Raw genomic sequence first — 27,495 nt, forward strand, 5'->3', positions numbered from 1 at the left:
ATCAATCCTGACCTACACTGCCTTCCCACAAACTGAGGAATCTTCCTCCTGGCTCAGAGACAGGTGAGGGAGGTCCACCTGTTCCTGAGACTCTGGGCAGGTGTTGGCCATATGTTTATGGGACCCTTTCCCTCCTGCTGGATTGCCTGGTCCAAGCCTTTATAGGAGGGTTTGTGCTTACTCTTATTGCATCTTGTCATGCTAGGTTAGATTGATATCACTAAGAGACCTGCTCATTTCTGAAGGGAAATGCAGGGGCAATGGATCTGAGGGAGAGGGGAGGTGGTCGTGACGGGCACCTGAGAGGAGAGGAGGGAGTGGAGGCTGCAGTTGGAATGTACTGTACGAGAAAAAAAAGAAGCACCCTGTTTAAATCAAGTCAAGTGTGGTGGCACATATAATCCTAGTTCAACCCCCAGCAATGCAGTAAATAAGTAAATAAGTAAATGTAGCAACAGCCCAGGCTTCATGTTTATTGATTTCCAATTGATTACTCCAGAAAGGATTCAAGATGGGGTGAGTTTCAGCATCACCCATGCTCCCAGACGTCAAGAGCTCCCAAGCACATACAGTAAGGTACAGTGGCTTTATCTCGGGAAGGGACACCCCTGCAGGTATGAACTGGAGGGAGCGATGAGATCAAGGCCCCTGCTACACTGGTCAGGTAATGGGGCAACAGTCACTTTCTCAAGTCAGAGTGAGGCAATATGGATCCGGATTGTGAAACAGAGTTCTGCTTTCTCTGCCAGAAGACAAGGGTCCAAGAGTCCATGACATCAGCCTCGGCCCACTCCCCTCCCTGAAGGTCACAGGTCATCACGACCCTGGCTGACTTAGGATTTAACCAGAGCAGATCATGCGGTGACCAAAATTGGAGTGGGTAACCAGGAGGGCCTCAATGCTATTCCATCTGCTGCGTAGCCTGGAGGAGACAGGCACAAGCTTTAGTGAAGGCCACACCCAGAACTGAACCCCATAGGGGTGACAAGGACAGCCAAGGAGGTGGGTAGCAGGATGAGAGCAAGAGAAGGCTTGGGCACTGATGTTGGATGTCCTTTTGTATATGCGTTGGACTGAGCAGGACCAATAGGCAGGGCTGCTGAATTTGTCCTAGCCATGCCCAGTTAGCATTTGAAAACAAAAAAGAAGGCACTCCTGGTCAGAAAATGATTATAGATAAGCATAAAGACAGATTCAGACAAAAATAAACCTCTGAACGGGTCAGTGTTGGATAAATGTACATAGGTTTGGGAGAGAGAAGAGTACAGACAGTTATAAAAATAAAACAAAGTCTTTAAAGAGACAGTAAAAGTAATATAAAAGAATACAGACAGTCATAGATTAAAGGAGTAAAGAGCCAGGCAGTGGTGGTACACGCCTTTAATCCCAGCACTCAGAAGGCAGAGGCAGGCGGTTCTCTGTGAGTTCGAGGCCAGGCTGGTCTACAAGAACTAGTTCCAGGACAGGCACCAAAGCTACAGAGAAACCCTGTCTCAAAAAACAAAAAAACAAAAAAAAAAGAACTTAGACTTCTTTTCTTCAAGGTTCCTGTTTCACAGAAGAAACTGTCAGACATTCTGCAGGACACAGAAGAAAGTGACTGACAAACTACCAAGATAGGTGAAACAACGTTTCAAATTTCCTGCTTCATGGAAAAGTCTGCCAGATACTATGGGCCTGTAGGCTGAAGATGGATGCCCCAATGTTACAGAAGAACTTTGGGTGATTGTCCAGGCAGCAAGATATCTCAATCAATTCTAGAACTTTGGAAGTTGCTTACAATGCACTTCCTGTTTACTTAGGTAATAGTATATCCTTCTAGAGTCTTTGAGGAGTTGAAGACAGACAGTTATAGTTTTCCTTAGTTATGATAGAAGATAAATTAGATATGAAACTTTAGACTCACAAAGATAAAATATATGATAGAATATTTAATTTTTCCAGATACAAATAGACTAAATATTTTAACTGTAATTCTTGCTTGATACCTGTTTTGTTATATGTAATTTTACCATGTTAAAGTTAAAACCTTCCTTTTTATTTAGACAGAAAGGGGGAGATGATGTTGGATGTCTTTCTGTATATGCGCTGCTTTTATTGGTTGATGAATAAAACTGTTTCAGCCAATGACTTAGCAGAGCAAAGTCAGGCAGGAAATCTGAACAGAGATATATATAGAGAAAGTAGGCAGAGTCAGAGAGATGCCATGAGGTTGTCAAAGGAGACAGTCATAGGAACCTTACCTGGTAAGCCACAGCCTCATGGCGATATACCGAATAATAGAAATGGGTTAAGATATAAGAGCTAGCCAATAAGAATCCTGAGCTAATAGGCCAAACAGTGTTGTAATTAATATAGTTTCTGTGTGATTATTCACGTCTGGGTGGCAGGGAAACAAAAGAGTAGTCTCCACCTACAGGGTACAATGTCATTCAAAGATGAGCTAAACCCAGAGTCTCTTACAGACTCAAACAGCTAATGGATTAACGCCATCCCCGGGACCATCATGGCAGAACAGGTGCTCCATCTAAGGCGATTCCACTCAGAGCCAGGGCATTGGGAGCCTTCCTGGTGCTTCAACCACCTCCTCCCAGCCTCCCAGTCTGAATGTCCATGGTTCCATCACTAGAGTGGAGCTGTCCGACAGTGGGCATGCCCACCTGGAAGGACAGCTGCTCACCTTGTGCTCCTGGGGAGCAGGAGTTTCTCCGCCTAGAAAAGAGAGGAGAGAAAACACATCATTGTTAAAAGTCAAGCTTCATCTGGTGTGATGGTTCCTAGCTGCAAGCCCAGAATTCCAGAGGCAGGAGATTCAGGAGGCGCGGTCAAGAAGGGTTGTACAGTAAATTCCAGGCCACTGTGGGCCACAGTGACACCTATCTCAAAATATTAAAACCTATTAGGAGACTGGGACAGTAGATCTCTGTGAGCTCAAGGACTGCCAGGGCTATATAGCAAGACCCTGTCTTTGTTTGTTTGTTTGTTTGTTTGTTTTCTCTGTGAAACAGCCCTGGCTGGCCTCGAACTCAGAGATCTGCCTGCCTCTGCCTCCCAAGTGCTGGGATTAAATGTGTGTGTCGCCACTGCCCAGCACAAGATCCTGTCTTAAAAAAACAAAAACCTAAAGCCAGGGATAGATAGCTCAGTGGGTAAAGGCTCTTGCCATCCACGCCTAAGACCCTGAACTTGATACCCAAGTTGAAGGTGGAAGACTGAGAACCAACTCCCATATCTGTCCTCTGACGGCCACACAAGCACTGACATGTACACACCCACTAGTACACTAAGTAAGTAAACTAAAATGTATTTTTGGCAGGGAGCTTGAGAGATGGGCTGCTCATCCAGAGGACCCAGGATCCATCCCCAGCACCCACATGGCGGCTAACACCATCTGTAACTCCAGCCCCAGGGATCCAATGCCCTCTTCTGGCTCTTCCGGCACTGAACACACATGGTACATAGAAATACGTGCAGGCAGGCTGGAGAGATGGCTCAGAGGTTAAGAGCACTGACTGCTCTTCCAGAGGTCCTGAGTTCAATTCCCAGCAACCACATGATGGCTCACAACCATCTATGAGATCTGGTGCCCTCGTCTGGCCTTCAGGCATACATGCAGGCAGAACTGTGTATACATAATAAATAAATAAATCTTTTTAAAAAAAAATACATGCAGGCAAAATGCCCATATACATAATATAAAAGTAAAAAGAGAGCTGGGGGTATTGGCACATGCCTTTCCAGCACTTGGGAAGCAGAGGTAGGTGGTGCACACACACGTAAATAAATAAATAAATTGAGGAGAATGTACTTTTTCTGAAAAGTACTAAGACCAAACATGATTCAGCAGACTCCAGGCCAGGTGGAAGGCCCAGGGAGCCAGCGCAAAGGAGTGTGCGCACTGTTCATTTCCTGTGATCTATAGGAAAACACAATTTCTTCTTCCTTCACCAGACACAGAGAACAAAGAGGACATAGCTCAGTGTGGCCCCAGCCTTCCAGACTGCTCACTAACCCCACAGGGAAGAATGTCAGCTGTTATTTGACAGCTCCATTTTGCAGATCAAGAAACTAGATAAAGGGTCTGGCCCTTGACCACCACTAAAAAGGTTGATAAAGGAGCAGTTTTATTGAGTTGTTACTATGTGCTAGGCCCTAGGGGGTACCATATCACATTCGGTTGTCCCAGCAGTCCTGGGATAGAAAATATGCTACCATGGCCACTAGGCAGAGGAATGTCAGGCACTCAGGTTCAGAAGCAAGCCTTTGGTCACATGGCCCACCCAGTCCTCAGCCTTCACCCACCCCTACAATCAACCGAAGATTCCAGGCACACGGAAAGGCCAGGCCTACAGAGAGATCCTCACACCACACTCTCCCTGAGATGGACCCATATGAGACACCCTAGACGTTAGCCTCCTAGTCCTGTCCCTCAGCCAGTCTATGAGGCGCCATTGGTGGGTGCATTTTGCGACAGACAAGCCTCCACCCTGTGCCTCCCTGCTGCATTTTCCTCAGTGACAACAGGATGTCCCTGCCACTAAAGGTGCTTACCTTTGGGGATGAACTTCAGTGAGCTGCTAAATATTCAGAATCGGGATTGTCCTCGCTTGGGGCCATCATTCAGGAACTCGTGGCCCAACCCATTGCCACACTTACCACAGGACACCTGGGAAAACCCAAACACAGTTAGCGGCCCTGCCTGCTGCGGATAGATAACGCTTCCACCACCTGCCCGTTTCCCAAGCTAACTATAGCGCTGAGGGGTGGGGCCTGTGCAAGGAAGCTATCCTAATGCTCATGCTCTCTCAGACTACAAACACTCTCAAAATCCATGTCCCAGCTCAGGAGGCAGAGGCAGATGGATCTCTGAGTTTGAGGCCAGCCTGCACTACAGAGCAGGACAGCCAGGGCTGCACAGAGAAACCCATGTCTCAAACAACAACAACAGCATCTTAGGCGCCAGCGTCCCAGCTGAAGATGGAGACCTGGAATAGCCTCATGAGGGAGCAAAGGAAGAAAAGCATAACTGGTTCCAGACCCTCCCTGGCCGGCATTCACCAGGACTATCGCACCCACCTTTAAAGCTTCGGGTCGGTTTTTCTCAGGGCGCTTGGTCACACTGTCTGCATGGACGGTTTCAGTGAACGCTGGCCAAGGGGAGGAGTGGGCATACTTGGAGCGACTGGAGAACAGCTCATAGCCACACTTGGCGCACACATAGACGCCTGCAGCAGAGGAAGAACAAGCGCAGAGTCACCGTCAGCCCCATCTGTCTCTACAGTTTTCCTTGTCTTTGGACCCAGGAAACGACAACACTAGCACCGTTCCATCGTGGTGGTAGAACACGCCGTCCCCATGTACCGCTGCTCATAGCCCATTGATTGGCTCTGGGAGACCCAGCAAGGCCTGGCTGAGTCACAGGAGATGAGGAATCACTCTCTGGACTCATTTCTGCTACTCTCAGTGGCCCCGTGATGAAACCTTTAACCTTTTTAATATAATTATTAAGTTTTGGATGTTTTAAGACTTCATTTTAGGCATATGGCTGTTTTGCCTGCATGTACGTCCATGTATGATTTGCCTGCATGTACCACATGTATGCAGTGCCCAGACACTGGAAGAGACCAGAATAAAGGGTCAGATTCCCTGAGACTGGAGTGAACCATCATGTGGGAATAAAACCCCGGCCCCTTGGAGGTTTGTTTCGTTTGTTCTGAGACAACATCTTGTACCGTCATTTGTGTGGTCAGTTTCTGTTAACTTGGAACAAACTGGAGTTGCCCAGAAAGAAGACTCCAGACGAGGCCTTACCTGATCAAACTGGCCTGTGGGAATGTCTATGGGGGCATTTTCTTGATTAATGATGGCTGTGGGAGGGCCGAGCTCACTGTGGGTGATACCATCCCTAAGTAAGTGGGTCTAGAGTATCTATAGAAGAAAGGTAGCTGAGGCAGGTGTGGTGACGCAGACGTTTAACCCCAGCACTGGAGAGGCAGAGGCAGGAAGATCTCTGAGTTCAAGGTGAGTTCCAGGACAGCCAAGGTTACAAGGAGAAATCCTGTCTTGGAAAAGAAAAAAGAAAAAATGAAAGGAAGGAAGGAAGCAAGCAAGCAAGCTGAGCAAGCTAGGGCAGCAAACCAGTAAGCAGCATTCCTCTGTGATCTCTGCTAAGTTCCTGCCTCCAGGTTCCTAACTTGGCTTCCCACGATGATGGACAGTGACTTGCAAACTTAAATAAACTCTTTCCTCCCCGGACGGGTTTTAGCCAGTGTTATCACAACAGATACACAAACTAGGACACGTCTCACACTGTAGCCCAGGCTAGCCTGAAACTCTGTAATCCAGGCTGGCCTCATATCTAAGGCAATGCCCTGGGTGGTAATGGCGCACGCCTTTAATCCCAGCACTCAGGAGGCAGAGACAGGTGGATCTCTGTGAGTTTGAGGCCTACAGAGCAAGTTCCAGGACAGGTTCCAAAGCTACAGAGAAACCCTGTCTCGGGAAACTAAAAAATAAAAAAATAATAATAATAAAGGCAATGCTTCTGCCTGAGCTTCCTATACCCTGGGATTACAGATGTGAACCATACTTGGCTGACATCCATGAATGGGCAAGAAGGTGGAAGGCTGGTGTTGCGGACACACAATAAGGTATGTGGCCAAGAGAGAACCCTAAATACCTGATGATAGCCTTCCTTTACCCCTGGACAAGATCCACGCAGCAGGGCCCCTAACACTGACAGTGTAACCATTTGGTCTCCCTCGAGTGGGCATCTCTGCTACTCAACAAAGTTTCAAACTGGATACCCAGCCATGGGCCTGCTCTCTGAGCAGGAACAGACTGGCCTTAGGGAACAGTCTTCCAAGCCAAACAGGGAACCCCAGAAAAACAACTGCTCAGAAGAAAGGTTTCAACCTGTCCCCAAAAGATCACCTGAGTTACAAACCGAATTGCATAACTACTTGAAAGACTAAAAAATGGGAAGTTGCAGGGTACTGAATCACCCACCACCCACCCCTTGAGGGGTGTTAACTGTCCAGACTGTACCAGGAACTGGAGAGGACGCAAAACATAGTGGAGTATTCAGCTTGCCAAGGCAACCTGGGAGCATCTGCAGCCAAGATGGACTCAAGGGAATGACCCTGTATTACAGCTGGCTTGTACAGACTCCCAGTGTCACATCTCAGCACTCTAGAGAACAGACACCCAACAAATCCCGCCCCAGGAATGCCAATGCCATAGTTTTACCAAATTAGTCGCACATCAGCAGAAGGGGACTCACCAGTCTCTCCCAGCCTGGGTCTACTGCGCCCAGGCTGGACGGGTTACACTTCACTGACAGCTAACAGAGAGGACAGGGAGACACCCGGACAGGCACATTCGGGACTGAACGGAAAATGCCGAACGAGTCCGGGAAGGAACACACAATCAGGGCAAACTCCAACGCGGACCTTGGACCACATATCCTCGTAATCCCGCTCCACTCTGAAACCATACGGATAGTACCACCCCAAAGCACTCGGCCCGGAGGATCCCCCAGTGAGATCTACACTGAAGTTCAAGGCCTGCCCCCACGAAAACAGATATTACTGGAATGCCCCCTCTCCTCTCAAGTCCTCCTGTTCCAGCCTCGCCAGCCCCTTCTCCTAGTCCTTCTTTCCCAAGCTCGCTTCTCCTCAGCAGCCACGGTCGCCCCATCCTGGCTCGGGAACTCCACCACCATCCAGAAGGCGATGCCTGCTTTAATGCCACAGGCTGTACCTGGCTCGAAGTGATTCTGGAAAACCTCGCCCCCGAAGAAGCTGCAGAACGACATGGCCGCTATGGGACAAACCAAAGCACCCCTCCGGAACACGAAATCCCTCAGCTCTAGACGCAAACCCGCCTAATGACCAATCACGTAGCGGTTTGCTCTAAGCCCCGCCCCTAGAGAAGAATCACTCCAGGATTTCCCACTACCCTCCTCCTAGAAGCCCCACCCTCGAACCTGTCTGTCTTTCCTCCGGTAGGTCCTAAACCCCACCCGTCCAACCAATCCCTTCCAGGAACCAGGTTTCCCACTTCCGCCTCCAGGAGGCCCCGCCCGGAGAGCCTCTTCTGTGGAGCCTCTCCTTCTTCAGAAGCCGGGCTTAGCCAGGGCTCCAGTAGACCTCAGGACCCCCGTGGAAATGGCTCGGGACTGGAGTGGAAGCACATCCACCCAGATGCATGCCTAGTCCGCCGTAATCTGGCCGTAAACCTTGTGCCTTGAGACGTCGGCCCGCCTTTTGGCGCCCCCACCACACCACCCTGCAACCCCTCTGACACAGGCTTAAGTGGGGGCTGACTGAGAAGCAAAGGACAATGGCGCTGGGCTCTGATTCTTCTGCATGGACGGGCTCTGTGGGAGCCTTCTCAGATTGGTCGATCACCTTCCTGGACCTGGGGGGAGTTGGGAGGACCTTGGTCTTAGCATAGAGTAGGGAACCCTGATGGCTCCTTGGCCTTGAGAGGGAGGGAGGGGAGGGAAGGGGGAGGAGGAGGGGAGGGAAGGGGGAGGAGGAGGGGAGGGAAGAAGGGGGAAGATGGAAATTTTTAAATATAAAAAAATAAACCATGAAAAAAAAAGAGTTGCCTCAGGACTTTATTAGATAAAAACGACAGGACGCGTAACAGGAGCACTCCCTAGTGTGCTCCATTCCAGGCATCTTATATGTTTCCCGAGGTCTCTGGCTTCTCTTTCTCCAGATGCTTCTTTTGGGGGCCCTGGTTCAAGTGGAGGGACAGGAGGAGTGTTAGTCACGAGAATCAATCAAGAAATACTGTCTACGACCATCACCAAGGCTACACAGGGTCTCTCGGCTAGACCCCTAAAAGCGCCCTTCTCCCACCTTTCCGAAACAAGCGGGGTATGGAGTTTTGGGACCCAGAGAACAAGTGGAACTAGCTCACCATGAAGGCTCTCTTCTCCTGCGCTGTTTGGAAGCGTCCGTAGCCAAACTTGGAAGTGGTGTCAATGAACTTGAGTTCGATATTCTCCAGAGCTCGGCGGCTGTGGTGCACTAGGAGGGACTAGGGATCCAAGAGAAACGTCAAGGATGGAGAGCCCCAACACCCCCTTGCCCCTCCCCCCCCACTCCACACCAAGAAGGACTCAGTCAGTCACCTGCCCCTGCCAGACCCCTTCCTCCACTCTCCCACCACCCCACCCGCCGCAGAGCAGGCTACAGGACAGAACAGGCTACTAGATGGAGCCCAGGACCCGGCTTGCCCTGCTGCGCTTACCTTCCTCAGTGTGATCACCCGCTTCTTGGTGCCTGCGATGCAGCCCTTTAACATGACGAAGTCATTGTTCACTTCTCCATAGTGGGGGAAGCCACCCTGCCGGGAGACAGATCACACCGAGCAGGCACAAGGCAGACAAGTTAGGTGACTGATGTGTAGGAGCCCCATGCTCAGACCCCGGGCTACCTCACACTGGACCATTCGTCAGGGCAACAGCATTTGAGCCCCGTTCTTACTATTCTTAACAATATGCCTTTTTGCAGGGGACACTGAAGCTCAGAAGTTTGGGGATGCTGAGCATGGTGGTATACACCTATAAATCTAGCACTTGAGAGGGAGTTGAAGGCCAGCCTGCATAACAGTGAGTCCCTGGCTCTGTAGCTCAATTGGAAGAATGTTCACAAGGCCCCATGTTCGATCCTGGGCACCACATTAAAAAACATGGTGTTAATTGGGCAGGGTGGAACATGCCTTTAATCCCAGCACTTGGGAGGAGGCAGGAGGATCTTAGAGTTTAAGGCCACCCTGGTCTACAGAGCAAGTTCCAGGACAGCCAGAGCTACACAGAGGAATAAATGGTGAGCGGCCATATGCTCTCAGCACTCAGAAAAGGTAGAAACAGGAGGGTCAGCGTTTCAAGGTCATCGTCAGCTGTATAGGGAGTTGGAGGTCAACATGGGCTTCATGGCTGTTTCCCTCCAGTTCAGAGCTGATTCCTAGGCCATCGCGGGGGACTGCTGTATGCAGCTGTATGCATGTCTCCTCTCTCAGCAGGTGTAAAGGGTGCGGGAACAAACAGGGATGGGGCTTCCAAGTGGTTGCTCACTGGCATATCAGGCCTCCCATCACTGACTTCCTGCCAAGTCTGTGTGGGGGCCTATATCCTGTTGCGGAGCTTACATAATGGAACTCAGGGCAGGGTAGCACTCATCTCGGGTATACCCCCAGCCCCCATTAGACCCCGTTTGCCAGCCTCACCAGGGGTGTGATGGACTTGTCGGTGATATCATAGCTGGTGGACGCATTGTTTTTGATCATCTTCCCATCTTCCATGTGCAGCCCCCTGCCAATTCGGTATATCTGCCAGGCAAACAGCAGTAGGGACCAGAGGTGGGTTTTGGGCTAGCAACACGGCCACACACATCCCCAAGCACGCATGCTCAGACTCTGGAACTAGTAATGATATTTCATGAACCCAATCAGAGTTTGAATCGTGCCATCCCACTAGATACCCCTCAGAGCTGTGGACACACCTTCTTGTTGAGCTCTGTACGGTGGTGGTAACCCTTCTGCCCAGCCCGGGCAATGGAGCAGCCTACTCGGGCAGGGTGCCAGGCACCAATGCAGGCCACCTTGCGCAGGCCTTTGTGGGTCTTCCTTGGCAGCTTTTTGGTATGCCAACGGCTAGTGACCCCTGTAGAGAGAAAGGGCCGGAGGCTAAGAGGCCACTCTGGCCCCCACTAAACATTCTTCCCTGGAGCTACTGTCTCTACCAGGCCTTACCTTTAACACCGCGGCCCTTCGTGACAGCAATGACATCAATGACCTCACTCTGGCTGAACACACTGTGTACAGGCACCTGCTTCTCCAGCCGTGCCTGAGCCCAGGCCACCTTCTCAGCCACGGTACCACCATTCAGCTGAATCTCCATGATGTGGGCCTTCTTCTGCCGAAAGGGCAGCAGCTTCATCTGCAGACACAGCGGGAAAGTCAGTTCACAAGCCAAGCCCCCCACACTGCAGATGGCTAGCCCGCTGGTAAACCTGAAGTCTTTCCCCTTTGTGTTTATTCAGACATTATTGTGCTCCTGCCATGTGCTGGGTGCTGGAGGTACACCACAGATTGAGGCAGGCAGCATCCTGTATCTCAGGGAGTCCCACTGTCTCCTTTCAGGACAGATTAAAGCCAAATAAACTCTTGGAGAGGGCTCAGTGTTTTGGTAAACGACGGACAGCACCTCAGGTAGAGTGGTCAGGAAGGGCCTCTCTGAGGAAGTGACCAACAACAGCATAAAGTCACTACACAGAACTCCATGTGAGTTTACGAGGACGCAAGCAGCATGCGGAAAGGCGCTGTGTTAGGAAAGATCTTGGAAAGTTGCTGGGACCATCTGGCCAGATGGGAGCAGGAGGCTGCCAGGACAGGCAGATGTAGGAGTGGTCTCCAACTTCCTTCCAAGTGTAGGTTGCCAACTAGATCATTCGGCAATGCCCTGGCTGCTGTGAGCTCCATATGCTAAGAGGATATACAAGTGTAAACACACCTGTTAGGTCACAGCATAGTGTCCAGCAACTATTTATAGAGCTCCTACTGTATACCAGGCTATTATGTATACTGTATGCCCTGGGGCTCATGGGGGGATTAGATGAATGTGACCCTTGCCTCCATGGTCCCTGGAGGTCAAACCGGCAAACATCAAGCCCTGACTTGCTTCCCCATGAGCTGCAGGTGTGAGAGTGAACAAGAGCCTGTGTTCACAGAGCAGGGGAGGCACCCAGGATGGGTGGGGATAGGCTTGCTGCTGGGGAATACTTCTCTGAAGACAAGATGTGTAGGAAAATTCCAGAGCAAGTGTTCTGGTTAAATTTCAGTCAGCAGCCGGGCGGTGGTGGCGCACGCCTTTAATCCCAGCACTCGGGAGGCAGAGGCAGGCGGATCTCTGAGATCGAGGCCAGCCTGGTCTACAAGAGCTAGATCCAGGATAGGCTCTAGAAACTACAGGAAAACCCTGTCTCGAAAAAAAAAAAAAATTCAGTCAGCATCAAGCTGGACCCCAGGTACAGCCAGTTCTCCGTGCTGGACCTTTGACTGAAGACGCAAGCCTTTCAGGACAGTTGAGCACCTGAGTCTCCGTGGGCACGATAGCTGTTGATGACTCTGGCATATAACATCACATGCCAGTGACCTCTCAACTCTGGGACAAGAGTGGCTAGTGAGGTAGCTGGCCAGATCTTGAGCCTGTTCCCAGGGCTGGTGCTATTTTTAAGCTGACATTTGTCAAGGCTCTTCATTTGGAGGTGGGGGGATGGGCTGGAGGCGGGGGCTGGACTGACCTGGGTGTGGACAATGACCCGAATGACCTTGCAGTACTTCTTCAGGGCGGCAAAGTCCTTCTGGATCTGCTTCTTGCCGTCGGAATCTCGCCACCTCTTGCAGGCTTTGGTAAAAGCCTTCTTCTTACTCTTGTGCCTGAGCCACACACAGAGTCCTCAACACCCAGCCAGGTAGCTCTCTGCGTTGTCCCGCCTGCCTCGCCCTACCTGCAGCCCACCAAGCAAGAGGCCTGGCCCAGGTCCTCCCGAAGAGCCTGGGATGTTTCCAGGCACCATTGGTGATCATGTCCTCTTCCTCCGTCCCTCCTTCCCCACTTCTCCTCTTTGTATGTGTGTGGGCGTGTGTGTCTCAAGAGGGTCCTGCTATGTCACCCAAGATGGACTTATACTCCAAATCCTTCTAAAATGTTAGGATTCCAGGCATTGCCCAGCAGTAATCAGACCTCTAACCTCCCTCAGACATTGTGAGCAGTTAGGCAGACACCCTTCCCACCCCTCTCTGGGGCTCAGGTAGAATGATGAGCCCAATCCTAGAGATGAAGAAGCCACAGTTCCCAGAGGCTAAACTCTGTATGAAGAGCAAATTCATGGTACAAACAGTAAAATCGGCATCCTTGATTCTCACCAGTCACTTTGGGGAGTGTGGGGGCACATTCTACACCCTTCATCTAGCCATGCAAGGGACTCAAAATGTCAGCCATATTGCTTCGGTCATACAGTCCTGCACTGTGTGTGTGGGGGGGGGCTAATTTGTTTGTTTGTTTTTAGTTTTCTGAAATACGGTTTCTCTGTGTAGCCTTGGCTGTTCTGGAACTCTCTCTTTAGGCCAGGCTGGCTTCCAGTCCATGCATGTCAATTCTGAAATTCCATCCAATTAGCCTCATGAATATAATGACTGGTGATTTTAAACTTTTTGCACTTATTTTGATATGTTGTATGTATATGTTTACAAACACCGCAGTGCACATGTGGTAGTCAGAAGACAACTCAAGAATCAGTTCTGTCCTCTGCCTTATCCCAGGTATCGAACACAGGTTGGCAGGCTGGGCAGCAAACACCTGAATCATCCCACCAGTCCAACCCTGAAGATCTGAACATTTGGTTCTTCCTATCTCTGGATTCCAATGTCCTCTCCAGCTCTCTGATACTTCTTCCTGTTTTGCTGCACTGAAGGCACCACACAGACTCTCTACCTGGGCAAGGCTCCCCCCCCCCCCTCCATTGCTCTAGCACAGAGCCAGGGCGAGGCTCTCACCAATCCTTGTAGAAGCGGCGGCGGCACTCATCACTGAGATGTTCGGCAAAGATGGTCTTGAAGCTCCGAAGACCTCGAGGAGTGGCCACGTAGCCCACCACGCCCACCACCACCAGCGGTGGCGTCTCCACAATGGTCACAGCTTCTACCTCCTCTCGTTTGGAAATTTCTGTTTGGACCAAGGAACGAGAGTTGAAGGGACCTTCTCAGCCAATGGGGAAGGGAGCAAAAGGGTCAACTACACAAGGCAGCCCAAGAGACAGAGCTGTTGCCTGGCTGACTAATTAGACCACCAAGATCTTATTTTACTTTTAATAATTCTAAATATCGTGTCATAAGCATCAGGGAAACCAGAAACCCATCATTTCATGGAGAGTCTTAAGCTGCCATGGATTTCATCATGGTGTTTTTTGTTTAGGTTTATTTTGGGGGCATCTCCTGGAGCCCAGGCTGGCTTTGAACTTGCTATGTAGTTGAAAACAGCCTTGAATTACTGATCCTTCTGCCTCGACCTCCCAAGTGTTGGGATTATGGGCATCCACCACTATGCCCAACTGAAGTATGTGTTCTAAAAATGAAAGAAGATGGGAAATTGGGAGAAAGAGAGGAAGAAAGGAGAGAGGGAGGAAGAAGGAAAGGAGGTACACTGGGAAGGAGAGAAAAGGAAGGGAGAAAGGGATTGAAAGAGGGAAAGAGGGAGAAACAGAGGGGGAAACCCAGACAGCAGAAAGGAAACAAAGGCACAGAGGAAGGGTGAAAGCAGCGAAGGGAGCCATGCCCACTTCCCCACAATGGCGGAGCGGAGTGGGGAAGGCTCCTCTGTAACAGGAGGATAGCAAAGGGAGCCATGCCCACTTCCCCACAATGGCGGAGCGGAGCAGGGAAGGCTCCTCTGTAACAGGAAGGTAGCGAAGAGGGCCACGTCCACTTCCCACAGTTGAGGTGCAGGGAAGGCTCCTCTGTAACAGGAGGGTAGAGAGCAGAGCATTGCTAAGGGGCTGGAGAGGGCCAGAGTGGATGTGGCTCTCTAAGGGCAGCCTAGGGCACACCGGGGCAGGGATGCCGGGCATTTGGACAGAGGTAGCATTCTGTACTGATTCCTCCCAATCAGTGGTTCTCAACCTTCCTCATGCTGTGCCCTTTAATATAGTTCCTCATGTGTGGTGACTCCCAACCTTAAAATTATTTTTATTGCTACTTCATTTCTGTAATTCTACTGCTGCTATGAAACATAAATCTCTGATCTGCAGGACATCTGATATGCAACCCCCTTGAAAGGATTATTTGACCCCCAAAGGGGTTAAGGCTCCCAAATTTATAACCACTGTCCTAGATTAAAACCTTCCATTTTGGAGTCAGGCGGTGGTGGCGCACACCTTTAATCCCAGCACTCAGGAGGCAGAGGCAAGAGGATCTCTCTGAATTTGAGACCAGCCTGGTCTTCAAAACGAATTCCAGGACAGCCAGAGCTATTACACAGAGAAACCTTGTCTCTAAAAACAAAACAAAACAAAGTTTCCAATATATGAGCTAGGTAGGGTGTGGACTGCCTTTAATTCCAGCATTCAGGGCAGGTTGACTGTGATTTCAAGGCCACCCAGGTCTACAGAACAGGACAACTAGAGCTATACAGAGAAACATGTCTCAAAAATAAAAACCCAGCTAGAGGGAAACTTCTTTTTGTTGTTGCTGTTTTTGTTGTTGTTGTTTTGTTTTTTCGAGACAGGGTTTCTCTACAGCTTTGGGGCCTGTCCTGGAACTAGCTCTTGTAGACCAGGCTGGCCTACGAATTCACAGAGATCTGCCTGTCTCTGCCTCCCAAGTGCTGGGATTAAAGATGTGCACCATCAGCGCCCAGCAAGAAACTATTTTCAACAAAGGGGTCAAAGCACAGAACATCCTAAGGTGAGATACTGCAAGTAAGATAGTAAGAGCAGTAAATAAACAACTCAGAATAACTTCATGTAGTCCCTGAAATTGACCAGATTCACTGAGACCCTCACTCCCCAAGAGTATAGAAACATCAAAGATGCTAAGCATCACATGGAGACACGCCAAACTGCACAGCAAACTCTCAGACAAGCCCAGCCAACTGGAAGCAGCTGAGACCAGCGTAAATGCCTCTAAGAAACAGAGAGTAGCTGAGCTGCCTGGAAGAAGCTCAAACCGATTGAGTCACCTGGAAAGACCATCTTCCAACCAACTGAGCTGCCTGCAGGCTGTGCTGTGTGCTCCAGGTTCCCAGCTTTTGTGAGCTGTCACCATGCTGGGATGGATCTGGGTAATGTAGCTGTCTTTGAGTCATTTCAGCTCTTGTGTGTAACCCCTCACCCATATTCCTGTAGTAACCCCAGTAAAACTCTTTGATTCATCAAGTTGGAGTTTGTCTGTTATGGGCTTCCTATCTAGAGTGAGTAGGTGTGTGTGTGTGTGTGTGTGTGTGTGTGTGTGTGTGTGTGTGTGTGTGTGTGTGCATGTGTATGTGTTGATTCTTCCCAGGAAAATTCTGTTACACAATAGGTGGCAGATACACAAATTTACACAAGTGACACATAAGTGCATGCAACAGAATTTAGGCAAGCTTAATGGACACAGTACACACGCCTGTAACCCCAGCATTCAGGAGGCAGCAGCAGGCAGATCTCTGTGAGTTCGAGGCCAGCCTGGTCTATAGCATGAACTCCAGGACAGCCAGGGCTACACAGTGAAACCCTGTCTCCGAAAAACAAAAACAAACAAAAAAAAAACACATAATGCTCTCTCAGAGGATCCAAGTTTGGTTCCTAGCACACATGTTGACTGGCTTAGTATTTCTTGTTGATGTAACAAATCATGACTGAAGAAACTTGGGAAAGAAAGGGTTTCTGTTGGCTTACGACTCTCAGGTCCTACTCCGTCGCTGAGGGAACTCAGAGCAGGGCTCAAACAGGACAAGAATCTGGAGGCCGGAAGAGAAACAGAGGCCATGGAGGAGTCCTGCTCACTGCTTGCTTCTCAGCCTGCTTTTTAGCACCCAGAACCACCAGCCTGGGGATGGCACTGCTCACAGTGAGTTGGGCCCTCACACATCAATCAGTAAGTTTTAAAAAAATGGACCACAGGCCATTCTTATGGGGGCATTTTTTTCAATTTAGGTTTTCTCTTTCCAGATGACACTAGCTTGTGTCAATTTGACGTAAAATTAGATAGCACAACCACCTGTAACTCCAGCTCCAGAGTCTCTACCACCCCTTCTGGTCTCTGCAAACTTGCGCTCCTCTGTGCATATGCCCAGAACAAACATACACATGCACAATTAAAATTAAGTCTTTTTTAATATTTATTTATTATGTATACAATATTCTGTCTGTGTGTCTGCCTGCAGGCCAGAAGAGAGCACCAGACCTCATTACAGATGGTTGTGAGCCACCATGTGGTTGCTGAGAATTGAACTCAGGACCTTTGGAAGAGCAGGCAATGCTCTTAACCTCTGAGCCATCTCTCCAGCCCCTAAAATTAAGTTTTTTAACATCAAGCCACGGCAAACAGTATGAGGGATTGAACTGTATCTTTTTAAAAATTATTTTATTGGTGTTTTAGCCTGTATGTATATCTGTGTGAGGGTGCTGGATCCTGGAGTTACAGACTGTTGTGAGCTGCCATATGGGTGCTGGGAATTGAACCCAGTCCTCTAGAAGAGCAGTTAGTGCTCTTAACCACTGAGCCATCTCTCCAGTACCTGAACTATATCTTGTGTTATAAAACTTTTCCTGGGGAGACACTACACATTTTCTCCACAACAGGTCAAAGTATGGCTACCACCAAAGTTCAGCTGTGGACCAATAGAATTGTACTGGTGTTATTTCAGGAATATGGTTGAGGGGTTATTTACAGAAGTAGAAATGGCTCAAAGAAGCCGGGCGGTGGTGGCGCACGCCTTTAATCCCAGCACTCGGGAGGCAGAGGCAGGCGGATCTCTGTGAGTTCGAGACCAGCCTGGTCTACAAGAGCTAGTTCCAGGACAGGCTCCAAAGCTACAGAGAAACCCTGTCTCGAAAAACAAAAAAACAAAAAAAAAAAAAAAAGAAATGGCTCAAAGACAGATGCCTCACCAAAACCCACTCCAGCATGGGGGACAGGTCACCAAAACTACACCTGGAGCACACTCCACAACCCACAGGCAGTTCAACAGGTTGTCCTTTCCAAGTGACTGGTCTAAACCTCTTCCTCGTCTTAACCTCTTCCATGCAACTCCACTGGTCTCTGCTTCTTCCAGGCGTCTGAGAGTTTCTTGGCGGGCCAGCTCTGGCCCTCTGAAGGGGTACGCTTGGCTTTTATGCTTACTCCTGCAGGGAGAGGCCTAGTAAATCTGGTCAGTTTCAGGGACTTTCTGGAACTATTTTGAGTTGTTAACCTCCCTGCTTAAGGAGTTTTCCCTGCAAGACGGAATCTGTCACACAGCAATCCACATCTGTGTACTAGTTCTTCTAAGATATGGGCTCTAGAGTTTTACAGAGACACCACACAGAAGGCTTTAAGGAAGATAGGTAGCCCACTTTTTAAATTTCTGTTATATTATTTTTTAAAATATTTATTTATTTATTATGCATACAATATTCTGTCTGTGTGTATGTCTACAGGCCAGAAGAGGATACTACACCTCATTACAGATGGTTGTGAGCCACCATGTGGTTGCCGGGAATTGAACTCAGGACCTTTGGAAGAGCAGGCAATGCTCTTAACCTCTGAGCCATCTCTCCAGCCCCTCTGTTATATTATTTTAACAATACTGGAGATTGAACCTTGGATCTGAGTACACAAGCTAAACCTCCTACTACTGAGCCACATTCCCCAAATCTTTTTTCCTTTATTTTGAGACAGAGGCTAACTAAGTTACTCAGGCTAGTCTTGAACTAGTGATCCTCCTGCCTCAGTATCCCAAGTAGCTAGGATTACAGTCCTGAGCCCCACAAGGCTGCCCATCTTTGAATCCCAGTAGCTCTGCTTACTACCTACTTGGGGCCATTTTTCTAGCCTCTCCACTCCTCAGTCTTAAATGGTAAGTACTGTTAGAAACCCCTCCCTCCGGGCATTGCTCATGGTCAGGGCTTGACAAAGTTCATCATGGATCCTCCCGTCCTAAGGCAATTTCCATTCACAGACCATCATCTTTTGTGGAATTGTGGCTCCGCTTGGACCACAAGAACAGTTTCTGGCTCCTATCAGTTGCAAGACTCCATTCCCCACTCTGCCCTGTGTCCCCCACAGTGACTCACTGAGTCCAGGGCGGTGCACTTCTCGAAGGGTGTGGGTCATGCCAGCCTTGTAGCCCAGGAAAGCCGTGAGGTGCACAGGCTGGCTGGGGTCATCCCGTGGCCAGCTCTTCACCTTGCCCCTGTGCCTCCGGCTCCTCTTGTGGGGCAGGAAGCCCAGGTGTCCATGTCGAGGGGCAGAAAACTTCCGGTGGGACTAGGGGTAGGAGAAAAAGGAGTTCATAACTGGGGTCTCCCTGGGGTGGCTTCAGGATGATCCAGGAGACTCAGCACCCCCAAATACAATGTGGGCTAGAGGCTTGAGGGAGAGGTCCAGGCAGTCCTCAGTGCTACCCCATCAAATTATGCAAATGATGCAGGGTTAGGGATGGGGTCTCTTTAAAATCACAGACTTCCTGCCTTTGTGAACTCAGGCTGACAAGGTCTGGATGGATCCAAGATAGTAAAGTAGTGTGTCAAGAGCAGGTGACTACCGTGACCTCTCCTTCTCACGCCCCTTCCAGACCCAAAGCACGGCCCCTGGCCCTTTGCTATCTCTTCAGACCCATTCCTCACAGCTCCAGGACTGCCCCTTCCCCCTCCCCCGGAAGGCCAGTTTGTTCAGGAGGTAGCCCCAGCCCACTGACCATGGCCGGTCCCTGCAGGTCAGGAAGGGGCCTCCCCACCAGGCACCAGAGGTAGAATGACAGGGCCAGAACACTCAGCTGCCACATCCCAGATTTAGCACCTGGCAGGCTCCTTGACTGGCTCCTGTAGCCAGCATGGCCTTTGGTGCCAGGAACAAACCTGGGAGGGGCATTAGACGGGCAGCCTACAGTGATAAGAACACCTGGGACCAGGGATCGCATTTTTTTTCTTCCAGGGGACTGGGGATAACTCTTCGAGGACAGGCAACTGTGGCCTGATGGGAGTCCTGTTCTCAGTCCATAGCCAGAAGGAAAATCTGAGTGTGGTAAAGAGGTCTCCTGCTCTGAGAGCTGTAAGCTAGAGCTCTCTATTGCTGCGATAGAAACACCATGATTGATTCTGGAGCGATAGCTCAGCAGTTAAGAGCATTAGCTGCTCTTCCAAAAGACCCAAGTTCAATTCCCAGCACAGGGGAATTGTATGGTGGCTCACACTGTCTGTAACTCCGGTCCCTGGGGATTTGGCATTCTCTTCACCACCACGGACACTGCAAGCATGCACATGGGGCAAAGACATACATGCAGGCAAAACACTCACACACAAAATAAAACTTAAAAAAAACAACTCACCAGGCGGTGGTGGTGTGCACCCTTTCATCTCCGCACACGGGAGGCAGAGACAAGCAGATCTCTGTGAGTTCAAGGCCAACTTAGTCTACAGCGCAAGTTCCAGGACAGGCTCCAAAGCTACAGGGAAACCCTGTCTCAAAAAAATAATAAATTAAATAAATAAAGGCATCATAATCAAAAGCAACTTGAGAAGGAAAACATTTATTTGGCTTACATGTCCTGATCACAGCCCATCATTGTGGGAAAACTGAGGCAGAACTCAAGTTAAAAATTTGAAGGCAGAAAGTGAAGTAGAAGATGGGGTGGTGGCATATGCCTTTAATCCCAGCACTTGGGGGAGGCAGAGCCGGACAGTTCTCTGTGAGTTCGAGGCCAGCCTGGTCTACAGAGCTAGTTTCAAGACAGCCAAGGCTATACAAAAAACCCTGCCTTGAAAAACCAAAAACAGAAAGAAAGAAACTGAAGTAGAGGCCATGAAAAAAAATGCTGCTCACTGGCTTGCTCTTCATGACTGATTCAGCCTTTCTTATAGAACCTGGGACCACCCACAATGATCTGGGTCCTTCCACATCAGTTATTAATCAAGAAAATGCCCTACAGGCCTCTCTATAGGCCAGTGTGCCGGAAGCATTTTCTCAGTTGAGGCTCTCTCTTCCCAGAGAACTCTGGCTTGTGTCAAGCTGACATGAACCTAGCCAGAACAGGTGCTTGGATGAATTTGTTTTCATGTTTCTTTGCTTTTTTGTTTCAGGGCTTCTGCATCACAGGCTGGCCTGGAACTTAGTGTATAGGTAAGGATGGCTTTGAATTTCTGATCCTCCTGCCTCCACATCCCAAGAGCAAGTGTTGGGATTGTAGTTGTGTATTACCATGCCTGGTTTACACTGTGCTGAAGATTAAGCCTAGGGCTTTGTGCATGCTAGGCAAGCACTCTGTTAACTGAGCTACACTCTTAGCTCTGATATTCCTTCTTTCTTCCTTTCTCTCTTCCTTTCTTTTTTCCTTTGGTTTTTGGAGACAGTCCTTTTATTGTGTAGCCTTGCTTGGCTGTCCTGAAACTTGCTCTGTAGACCAGGCTAGCCTCAAACTCAGAGACCCATCTGCCTCTGCCTCCCAATTAATGGGATTAAAGGCATTTGCTACCACCACCCCGAAAATTATATGTCTTTTTGGTTTTTAGAGACCAGATTTCTTTGTGTAGCTTTGACTGTCCTGGAACTAGTTCTATAGATCAGGCTGAACTTGAACTCAGAGAGCCACTTGCCTCTACCTCCCAAGTGCTGGGATTAAAGACGTGCACCACCACTGCCTGGCTCCCTTTTTTTAAATTAAATTTTATTTTATGTGTATAGGTGTTTTGCCTACATGTATGTCTGTGTACCATTTGCCTGCCTGTTGTCCTTGAAGGCCAGAAGAGAGCATCAGATCCTCTGGAATTGGATTTACAGCCGGTTACAAACTGAGTGGTGGATATCAAACCCATGTTCTCTGGAAAACCTCTTAACTGCTAAGCCATCTCTCCAGCTCCTTCTTTTTCTTTTGAGAAAAGGTCTCACATTTTAGCCTATCTGGCCTTGAACTCTTGGCAATCCTTCTACCATGGCCACCAAAATGGCAAGCAGGTTTACAGGCGTATCTGGCTTTCCAAACTTGTCTTGAACTCCTGGACTCGAATGATCATCCCAACTCAGCCCTTGTGTAGCTCCTCCCACCGGTTTGGGCCACCATGCCTGCCTCTGCCTCCCGAGTGCTGGGATTAAAGACGTGTGCCACCACCACCCCACGTTATTTTTTAATCCTGAGAGTCTATTGTTACAGAATCAAGGTTCTATAGTTGTAGAACCACTGAGTCCACCAAGCTTAAGATATCCTCAGGGGCCGGGCGGTGGTGGCGCACGCCTTTAATCCCAGCACTCGGGAGGCAGAGGCAGGCGGATCTCTGTGAGTTCGAGACCAGCCTGGTCTACAAGAGCTAGCTCCAGGACAACAGAGAAACCCTGTCTTGAAAAACCAAAAAAAAAAAAAAAAAAATATCCTCAGGGATAGTGGTTTTGCATTAGGCACTAAAATTCTTTGCTACCAAGCGGGCATTGGTGGCACATGCCCTTAATCCCAGCACTCAGGAGACAGAGGCAGGTGGATCTCTGTGAGCTCAAGGCTAGCCTGGTCTACAAGAGCTAGTTCCAGGATAGGCTCCAAAGCTACACGGAAACCCAGTCTTGGGGGAAAAAAAGATTCTATGTCTATGCTACCAAAATGTTAAGATTTGTGGGTCTGACTTTAGTGTCATAAACTGATTTTTGTGTAATACTAGATTTGGTAAGTCACTGCAGCTGATAGCTCTATGTTCTTAGTCCCCAACACTGGCAGGAGGTGACCAAGATGACAGGTAAGGATTTCTACTGCCCGGGCTGCGAAACCAGTTCTAAACACATAAACTCAGAGTTTGGGCAGTATAGTCCTGGACAGTGGACAGCTGGGGGCACAAGAGCTGAAGACTAAAGAAGAACCCCCAGAAGCAGGGAAAGGTACTCCGTGCCTAGGGTAGGAGACCCTTTTCCTCCACAGACTACAATGGAACAAGCCCGCCTTTTCAGAGAAGCCCCCAGGTTCACTGGCACCCACCAGCAGAGCCCTAACAGGCCAGAAGGCTGGGCAGTCCAGAGTGGCTTCCTGGAGTAGTGAGGGCGTTTGCTGTTTCCATTATTGGTTGATTTGTGTGTGTTCTCTTGCCAAGTCCTGTTCAACTTGCTCCCTGCTGACTTAGCTGGTAGTTCAGGAAAGAGCACTTCCTAGCGTCTGGAGAACTTTGCCCAAACTAACCTAGGGTGCCATTGAGCAATAGCGCTGGGAACCAGAATGGGGTGCCCGAGAGGCGGGCCACGATCCCGTGGTGCCTCGCGGCTACGCACTGCGCAGGCGCGGTGCCGCCTTTCCGCGCAGGCGTAGAGGTCTCCGCGTCCTCAGGCCGAGCCAGTCCGGACGCCGAGCGGATTGAAGGTCTGCGGGGAAGGCTTGCTGCAGCCATGCCGGACTCTTGGGACAAGGATGTGTACCCCGAGCCCCCGCGCCGCACGCCGGCTCCCTCGCCACAAACCTCGCTCCCCAACCCCCTGACCTACTTTATGAAGGCCTACGATCTCGTCGTGGACCGGCCCGTGACCCTCGTGAGAGGTACGGGTCTAGAATTCCGCCCGCTCAGTAGCTCCTGGTCCCCCACGGATCCCACGTCCAGTTCCCGTCCCCAGGAATCACCACCCACTGCACGTTGCTGTCCCTCATCCAGAGCCCGCGAGTCTAAATCGACTCTTTTTTCCAAATCGTCTCTTAACCCCCCCCCCCCCCCCAGTGCACTTATGACACCCTCTGCCTTATCGGAGACACCCCGGAACCGAGCCGTCACCTTTTGTTTCCCCGCTGCACCCCAGACCACTTCCCAGGCCCTCCCGTCGCCCCCGCGGAATAGTCCCCTTTGCGGGACTACACCCTGCCCATAATTCTTTCTGCCTTCAGCAGAACCCTGACTGCTCTCGACCCTGGTCGCTCTTTTAGACGGTGGTAGCGGGAAACCGGGCGATGGTGGCAGGGCCGGTGATGAGTTCGAAGCCAGACTGATCTAAACAGCGATTTCCAGGACGGCCAGGGTTACACAGAAAAACCCTGTCTTGAAACGAAACAAAACGGTAGTGGGCAGGAATCTAGCCCACCACCAGGCATCTCTGTGTGCATGAGTAAACTGGTCAGTAAGCCCTAGTTGAAATGGACAATGTTGTCCATCTGCATGGTCAGGGTGTTCATTCCTTCTCTTTGGGCCACAGCTTTACTTGTGCAAAGTTTGTGTTTTAAATGACTGCTCTTTATCCTGGTCCCAGAGAGCGCTCCATTCAACCCTTGATGGTCCTGTTTGCTAGCATGGTAAACAGTTGGGACATGCTGGGCACTATGTCCAGTCGACCAAGCGGCTTATCTGTTAAGCATTTGGCGTACAGAGCATACTCAGGTGGTTGTTTTTGCTTTTCCCTCTTCCAGTGTTGAGGCTCTGCTAAAGTAGATTCTTTGTGATACAGCACCTTTATTATTGTTCAGGACAACATAGCAAATACTTTTCTTAGCTTCCCAGACAAGTCACTGCCCCTGGTTTACAGATGGCTTAGAAAAAGTAAGTTTTCAAGCCAGGGCCAGGTGGATTACTGCATTAAGGTCAGCTCATTTTTTGGTAACATCTTAGGATGTCTAAATGTGTGTGTGAACCCTGTGCTCTTTAACTTACCAATGGAAAACATTGGGTCCTACTGCTGAATTCCCAATGGAGCTTCCTTGCCTATTCAAACCCTTTCTGTACTGTGGGGCACGTAGACCCAACTTCATTCTCAATACCCAGCTATGTCTTTTGTATATAAGGACCTGCCCTTTAAGGTGGTTAGGGGCACGAGGTGAGACCTGCCCCTTAAGGTGTAGCTCTTAACCACTCTAGCCAGTCCTCCATACAGCCTTGGTTGTAAAACCTTGGAACTTTAGACCCCCTAAGACTGTCTAGACAGACAGGCCTTAAGTTTGAGGTGTTCTCTTTGCAGAGTTTATTGAGCAACAACATGCCAAGAACCGAATCTACTATTATCACCGGCAGTATAGACGTGTGCCAGACATCACGGAATGCAAAGAGGGTGATGTCCTGTGTATCTTTGAGGCTGAGATGCAATGGAGAAGAGACTAGTAAGTTCACAGCAGGGAACAATTGACTGGATGGCCTTATCCAGTATACCCCCTTCCTGTAAAGAACCCAGACAAACCCGTCTGGGACAAGCCTCCACCCTTTCAAATTCTCGACAGTCACTGCTAACGCTTGTTCTTTCAGCAAAGTTGACCAGGAAATTATGAACATCATCCAGGAGAGACTTAAGGCTTGTCAACAGAGAGAAGGAGAGAGCTCAAAGCAGAATTGTGCCAAGGAACTGGAACAATACACCAAGGTGGCTAAAGCCTTCCATGACCGCTGTGAGTGACCCGCAGCTCTTTCCAGGGTTTGGGATCTTATGGCTTTTCCTAGCCGCTAAAACCTCACCCAAATTCCCATGCCTGTAACAAGCTCTCTCCACCCCATCTCTTCTGCAGATTATGACCTGGGAGCCTATTATTCTGCCAGAAAGTGCTTGGCAAAACAGAAGCAGAGGATGCTAGAAGAGAGAAAGGCTGCCAAGCAAACAGCTGCTGCCTAGGACTCCGAGAACAAGTGATTGGGTGCACCCCGCCTATTTAAGTGTCCACTAAATAAATGCAAATAGAGACAAATGTTAACAGACTTAATTCACTTTTATTTTCCTTGTATAAAAACCCTTATGTGGTGGCCACAGCTGGAGCCTGGGTCCTCTGAACAGAGACTCTGGTGTGGGTTTTCACAAGATGGTCAGTGAATTCCTAAAACGAGAAGTAGAATATTATTAATATGACACATTCCCCACTCTTGAAGAAAAAGCTAGCCAACACAACACCAGCTGAATCAGTATTCAGTACCTGATAAGGAGACTTGGTGAACACAGTCTCTTTCCAGAGGTCGGGGGTCAGGTAGCTGTAGGTCTTAGAGATGGCATCAAAGGTGGCCTTGGCTGGAAAAAAAAGTCAAGAGTTGGTGGCTTGATTTTTGAAGATAAAAGAAGTCCCTCCCACTAAGGAACCATTGCACTCCTAGGAGCAGAGTCAGTTACTTTGGTGACAGGTCTGCTCTCCATCCCTTAAAAACACACCAAGCACCCATGGCCTGTGTGTGAGCCACCTACCAAAGTTGCCCAGGGTGGCAGTGCAGCCCCTGGCTGATGTGTAGCAGTCATCAATGCCAGCCATCATCAGTAGCTTCTTGGGCACAGGAGCGGAGACTATGCCAGTGCCTCTGGGTGCAGGGATGAGACGCACCAGCACAGAACCACAGCGGCCTGTCACTTTGCACGGAACAGTGTGGGGCTTGCCGATCTTGTTCCCCCAGTAGCCTCTCCGCACAGGGACAATGGAAAGCTTGGCCAAGATGATGGCCCCTCGGATGGCAGTGGCTACCTCCTTGGAGCACTTGACACCGAGACCTACGTGACCATTGTAGTCCCCAATAGCGACGAAAGCCTGTGAATTAGAGACTTAGTTGGAATGGCTGGTGGTGTTTCACAGAACCAGCATATCTCGGCTAGGATCTGTGGTGCTCCTCTAGGCAGGAGAGGCCACTGGGAGGCCAATCCAAGGTACTTGAGGAACTCTTTTTCTCTCTCTCCCGGTACGAAAGTCACACGGGTGAAACCTAGTGTAACTATGCAGAGTGAGAGAGTTTTGCTCAGCCCCATTTAATCGTAAACCTTCACCTTGCCAAAGAACAGACTTGAGTACCTTGAACCTGGTCCGCTGGCCTGCCCTAGTCTGCTTCTGCACAGGCATGATCTTCAGAACCTCATCCTTTAGGGAAGCTCCCAGGAAAAAGTCAATAATCTCAGACTCCTAAAACACAAAGTTTGTGGGAAACTTGTCAAGCTCGACCCCTGTCACTAGATAGTAAAGGAAGCTATTGCCAAGTAGTCTTCTCACCCCGATAACGGATGTGGCAACAGAGGTTCGTCAAGATAGCAACCTTCCCACCCCAAGCGTTTTCAGCAGAGGTGTTTGTACCTTAATGGGCAGGGAGAACAGGTAGATTTCCTCTAGGGACTTGATTTTCATGTCCTTAACCAGGCGGCCCAGCTTGGTGACAGGAATCCACTGCAGGAAGACGCCAGTCAAAAGGCTGCCTCACGCAAGAGCGCATGGCCGGCCCCGGCCCCGCCCACGGCCCAGACCTACCTCCTTGTCTTCAGCTTTACCTCCGCGAGCCCCGCGGCCTCGGCCTCGGCCACGGCCTCGACCACGGCCGCGGCCCCTCAGACCGCTGCCGAATCCTCCGCGGAAGCCGCCACGACCTCCTAATCCTGGGCCCCCGGGTCCTCCGGGCCCTCCCGCTGCACCGGCGTCATCCGCCATTTGCTAGAGACAAAAGGAAGCAACTCAGCAGGACCCTAAACGCCGCGATCGCTTGGGGTTTCCGACACCGGTCTTTCCGGCTAGGGGGTGCCTCACTCCGGATGTCCTCGGATTTCCACCGCCCAGGCCCCACACCCGCGGCCCAGCCACAGAGACTCACGTGTTTTTCAGAAGAAGAAGACCGAGGGTGCGCGGAAGGGAGTTTTTATAGAGCACCAAGCGCCGCGATATCTCGACTGCCGGCGCAGATCATCCCAAGCTGTAATTGGCTGAGCGTTGTCCCGCCCCCGCCACGTTGTCTCTGCGCCTGCGCGTTTTCCCTCGCCGAAGCCGCGACGGCCACCGAGTGGGAGGGATTATAAGAGCACGCGCGGACGCCTCTCGGGCCCTGTAGTGCTCACGGGCGCGTCTCGCTGTGCTGTCTG

At 50.0% G+C, this 27,495-nt stretch overlaps 4 protein-coding genes and 1 non-coding gene across 5 annotated transcripts; 1 reads left to right on the forward strand and 4 right to left on the reverse strand.

Moving 5' to 3' along the window:
• Nucleotides 1-443: 443 nt before the first annotated feature.
• Msrb1 (methionine sulfoxide reductase B1) lies at nucleotides 444-7,880 on the reverse strand. Its single transcript, XM_038326128.1, has 5 exons — nucleotides 7,762-7,880; nucleotides 5,077-5,225; nucleotides 4,552-4,666; nucleotides 2,681-2,712; nucleotides 444-922 (listed from the first exon to the last, which is right to left on the reverse strand). The coding sequence occupies exons 1-5, from the start codon at nucleotides 7,814-7,816 to the stop codon at nucleotides 902-904; spliced, it is 372 nt and encodes a 123-aa protein (XP_038182056.1). The 5' UTR covers nucleotides 7,817-7,880; the 3' UTR covers nucleotides 444-901.
• Nucleotides 7,881-8,688: 808 nt separating this feature from the next.
• Nucleotides 8,689-19,672, reverse strand: Rpl3l (ribosomal protein L3 like). The gene is made up of 10 exons (XM_042054899.1): nucleotides 19,451-19,672; nucleotides 18,828-19,020; nucleotides 13,573-13,741; nucleotides 12,318-12,453; nucleotides 10,768-10,954; nucleotides 10,518-10,678; nucleotides 10,243-10,344; nucleotides 9,265-9,360; nucleotides 8,932-9,051; nucleotides 8,689-8,745 (listed from the first exon to the last, which is right to left on the reverse strand). The coding sequence occupies exons 1-10, from the start codon at nucleotides 19,670-19,672 to the stop codon at nucleotides 8,689-8,691; spliced, it is 1,443 nt and encodes a 480-aa protein (XP_041910833.1).
• Nucleotides 19,673-23,010: 3,338 nt separating this feature from the next.
• Nucleotides 23,011-25,375, forward strand: Ndufb10 (NADH:ubiquinone oxidoreductase subunit B10). Its single transcript, XM_038327959.2, has 4 exons — nucleotides 23,011-23,254; nucleotides 24,655-24,793; nucleotides 24,936-25,075; nucleotides 25,193-25,375. The coding sequence occupies exons 1-4, from the start codon at nucleotides 23,107-23,109 to the stop codon at nucleotides 25,294-25,296; spliced, it is 531 nt and encodes a 176-aa protein (XP_038183887.1). The 5' UTR covers nucleotides 23,011-23,106; the 3' UTR covers nucleotides 25,297-25,375.
• On the reverse strand, nucleotides 25,372-27,092 carry Rps2 (ribosomal protein S2). Its single transcript, XM_038327958.1, has 6 exons — nucleotides 26,894-27,092; nucleotides 26,723-26,812; nucleotides 26,447-26,554; nucleotides 25,855-26,188; nucleotides 25,592-25,683; nucleotides 25,372-25,495 (listed from the first exon to the last, which is right to left on the reverse strand). The coding sequence occupies exons 1-6, from the start codon at nucleotides 27,068-27,070 to the stop codon at nucleotides 25,415-25,417; spliced, it is 882 nt and encodes a 293-aa protein (XP_038183886.1). The 5' UTR covers nucleotides 27,071-27,092; the 3' UTR covers nucleotides 25,372-25,414.
• On the reverse strand, nucleotides 26,255-26,388 carry LOC119813829. Its single transcript, XR_005285275.1, has one exon. It is a non-coding gene; the product is annotated as a small nucleolar RNA SNORA64/SNORA10 family (small nucleolar RNA).
• Nucleotides 27,093-27,495: the final 403 nt, after the last annotated feature.

This window comes from Arvicola amphibius, chromosome 4 (assembly GCF_903992535.2).
Source record: "Arvicola amphibius chromosome 4, mArvAmp1.2, whole genome shotgun sequence".
NCBI lineage: Eukaryota > Metazoa > Chordata > Mammalia > Rodentia > Cricetidae > Arvicola > Arvicola amphibius.

Bases quoted from the DNA above. Each gene is read 5' to 3' on its own strand.
- Rpl3l (XM_042054899.1), bottom strand. From the start codon at position 19,672: ATGCGATCCCTGGTCCCAGGTGTTCTTATCACTGTAGGCTGCCCGTCT. The intron at 19,021-19,450 runs GTCAGTGGGCTG...TCCTACCCCTAG, and splicing joins ACCTGCAGGGACCGGCCATG to TCCCACCGGAAGTTTTCTGC. The intron at 8,746-8,931 runs GTGAGCTAGTTC...CACTTGAACCAG, and splicing joins AGGAGAAGAGAGCCTTCATG to GGCCCCCAAAAGAAGCATCT.
- Ndufb10 (XM_038327959.2), top strand. From the start codon at position 23,107: ATGCCGGACTCTTGGGACAAGGATGTGTACCCCGAGCCCCCGCGCCGC. The intron at 24,794-24,935 runs GTAAGTTCACAG...TTGTTCTTTCAG, and splicing joins ATGCAATGGAGAAGAGACTA to CAAAGTTGACCAGGAAATTA. The intron at 25,076-25,192 runs GTGAGTGACCCG...TCTCTTCTGCAG, and splicing joins TAAAGCCTTCCATGACCGCT to ATTATGACCTGGGAGCCTAT.
- Rps2 (XM_038327958.1), bottom strand. From the start codon at position 27,070: ATGGCGGATGACGCCGGTGCAGCGGGAGGGCCCGGAGGACCCGGGGGC. The intron at 25,684-25,854 runs GTAGGTGGCTCA...TTTTTTTTCCAG, and splicing joins TGCCACCCTGGGCAACTTTG to CCAAGGCCACCTTTGATGCC. The intron at 25,496-25,591 runs GTACTGAATACT...TTCTCGTTTTAG, and splicing joins TCACCAAGTCTCCTTATCAG to GAATTCACTGACCATCTTGT.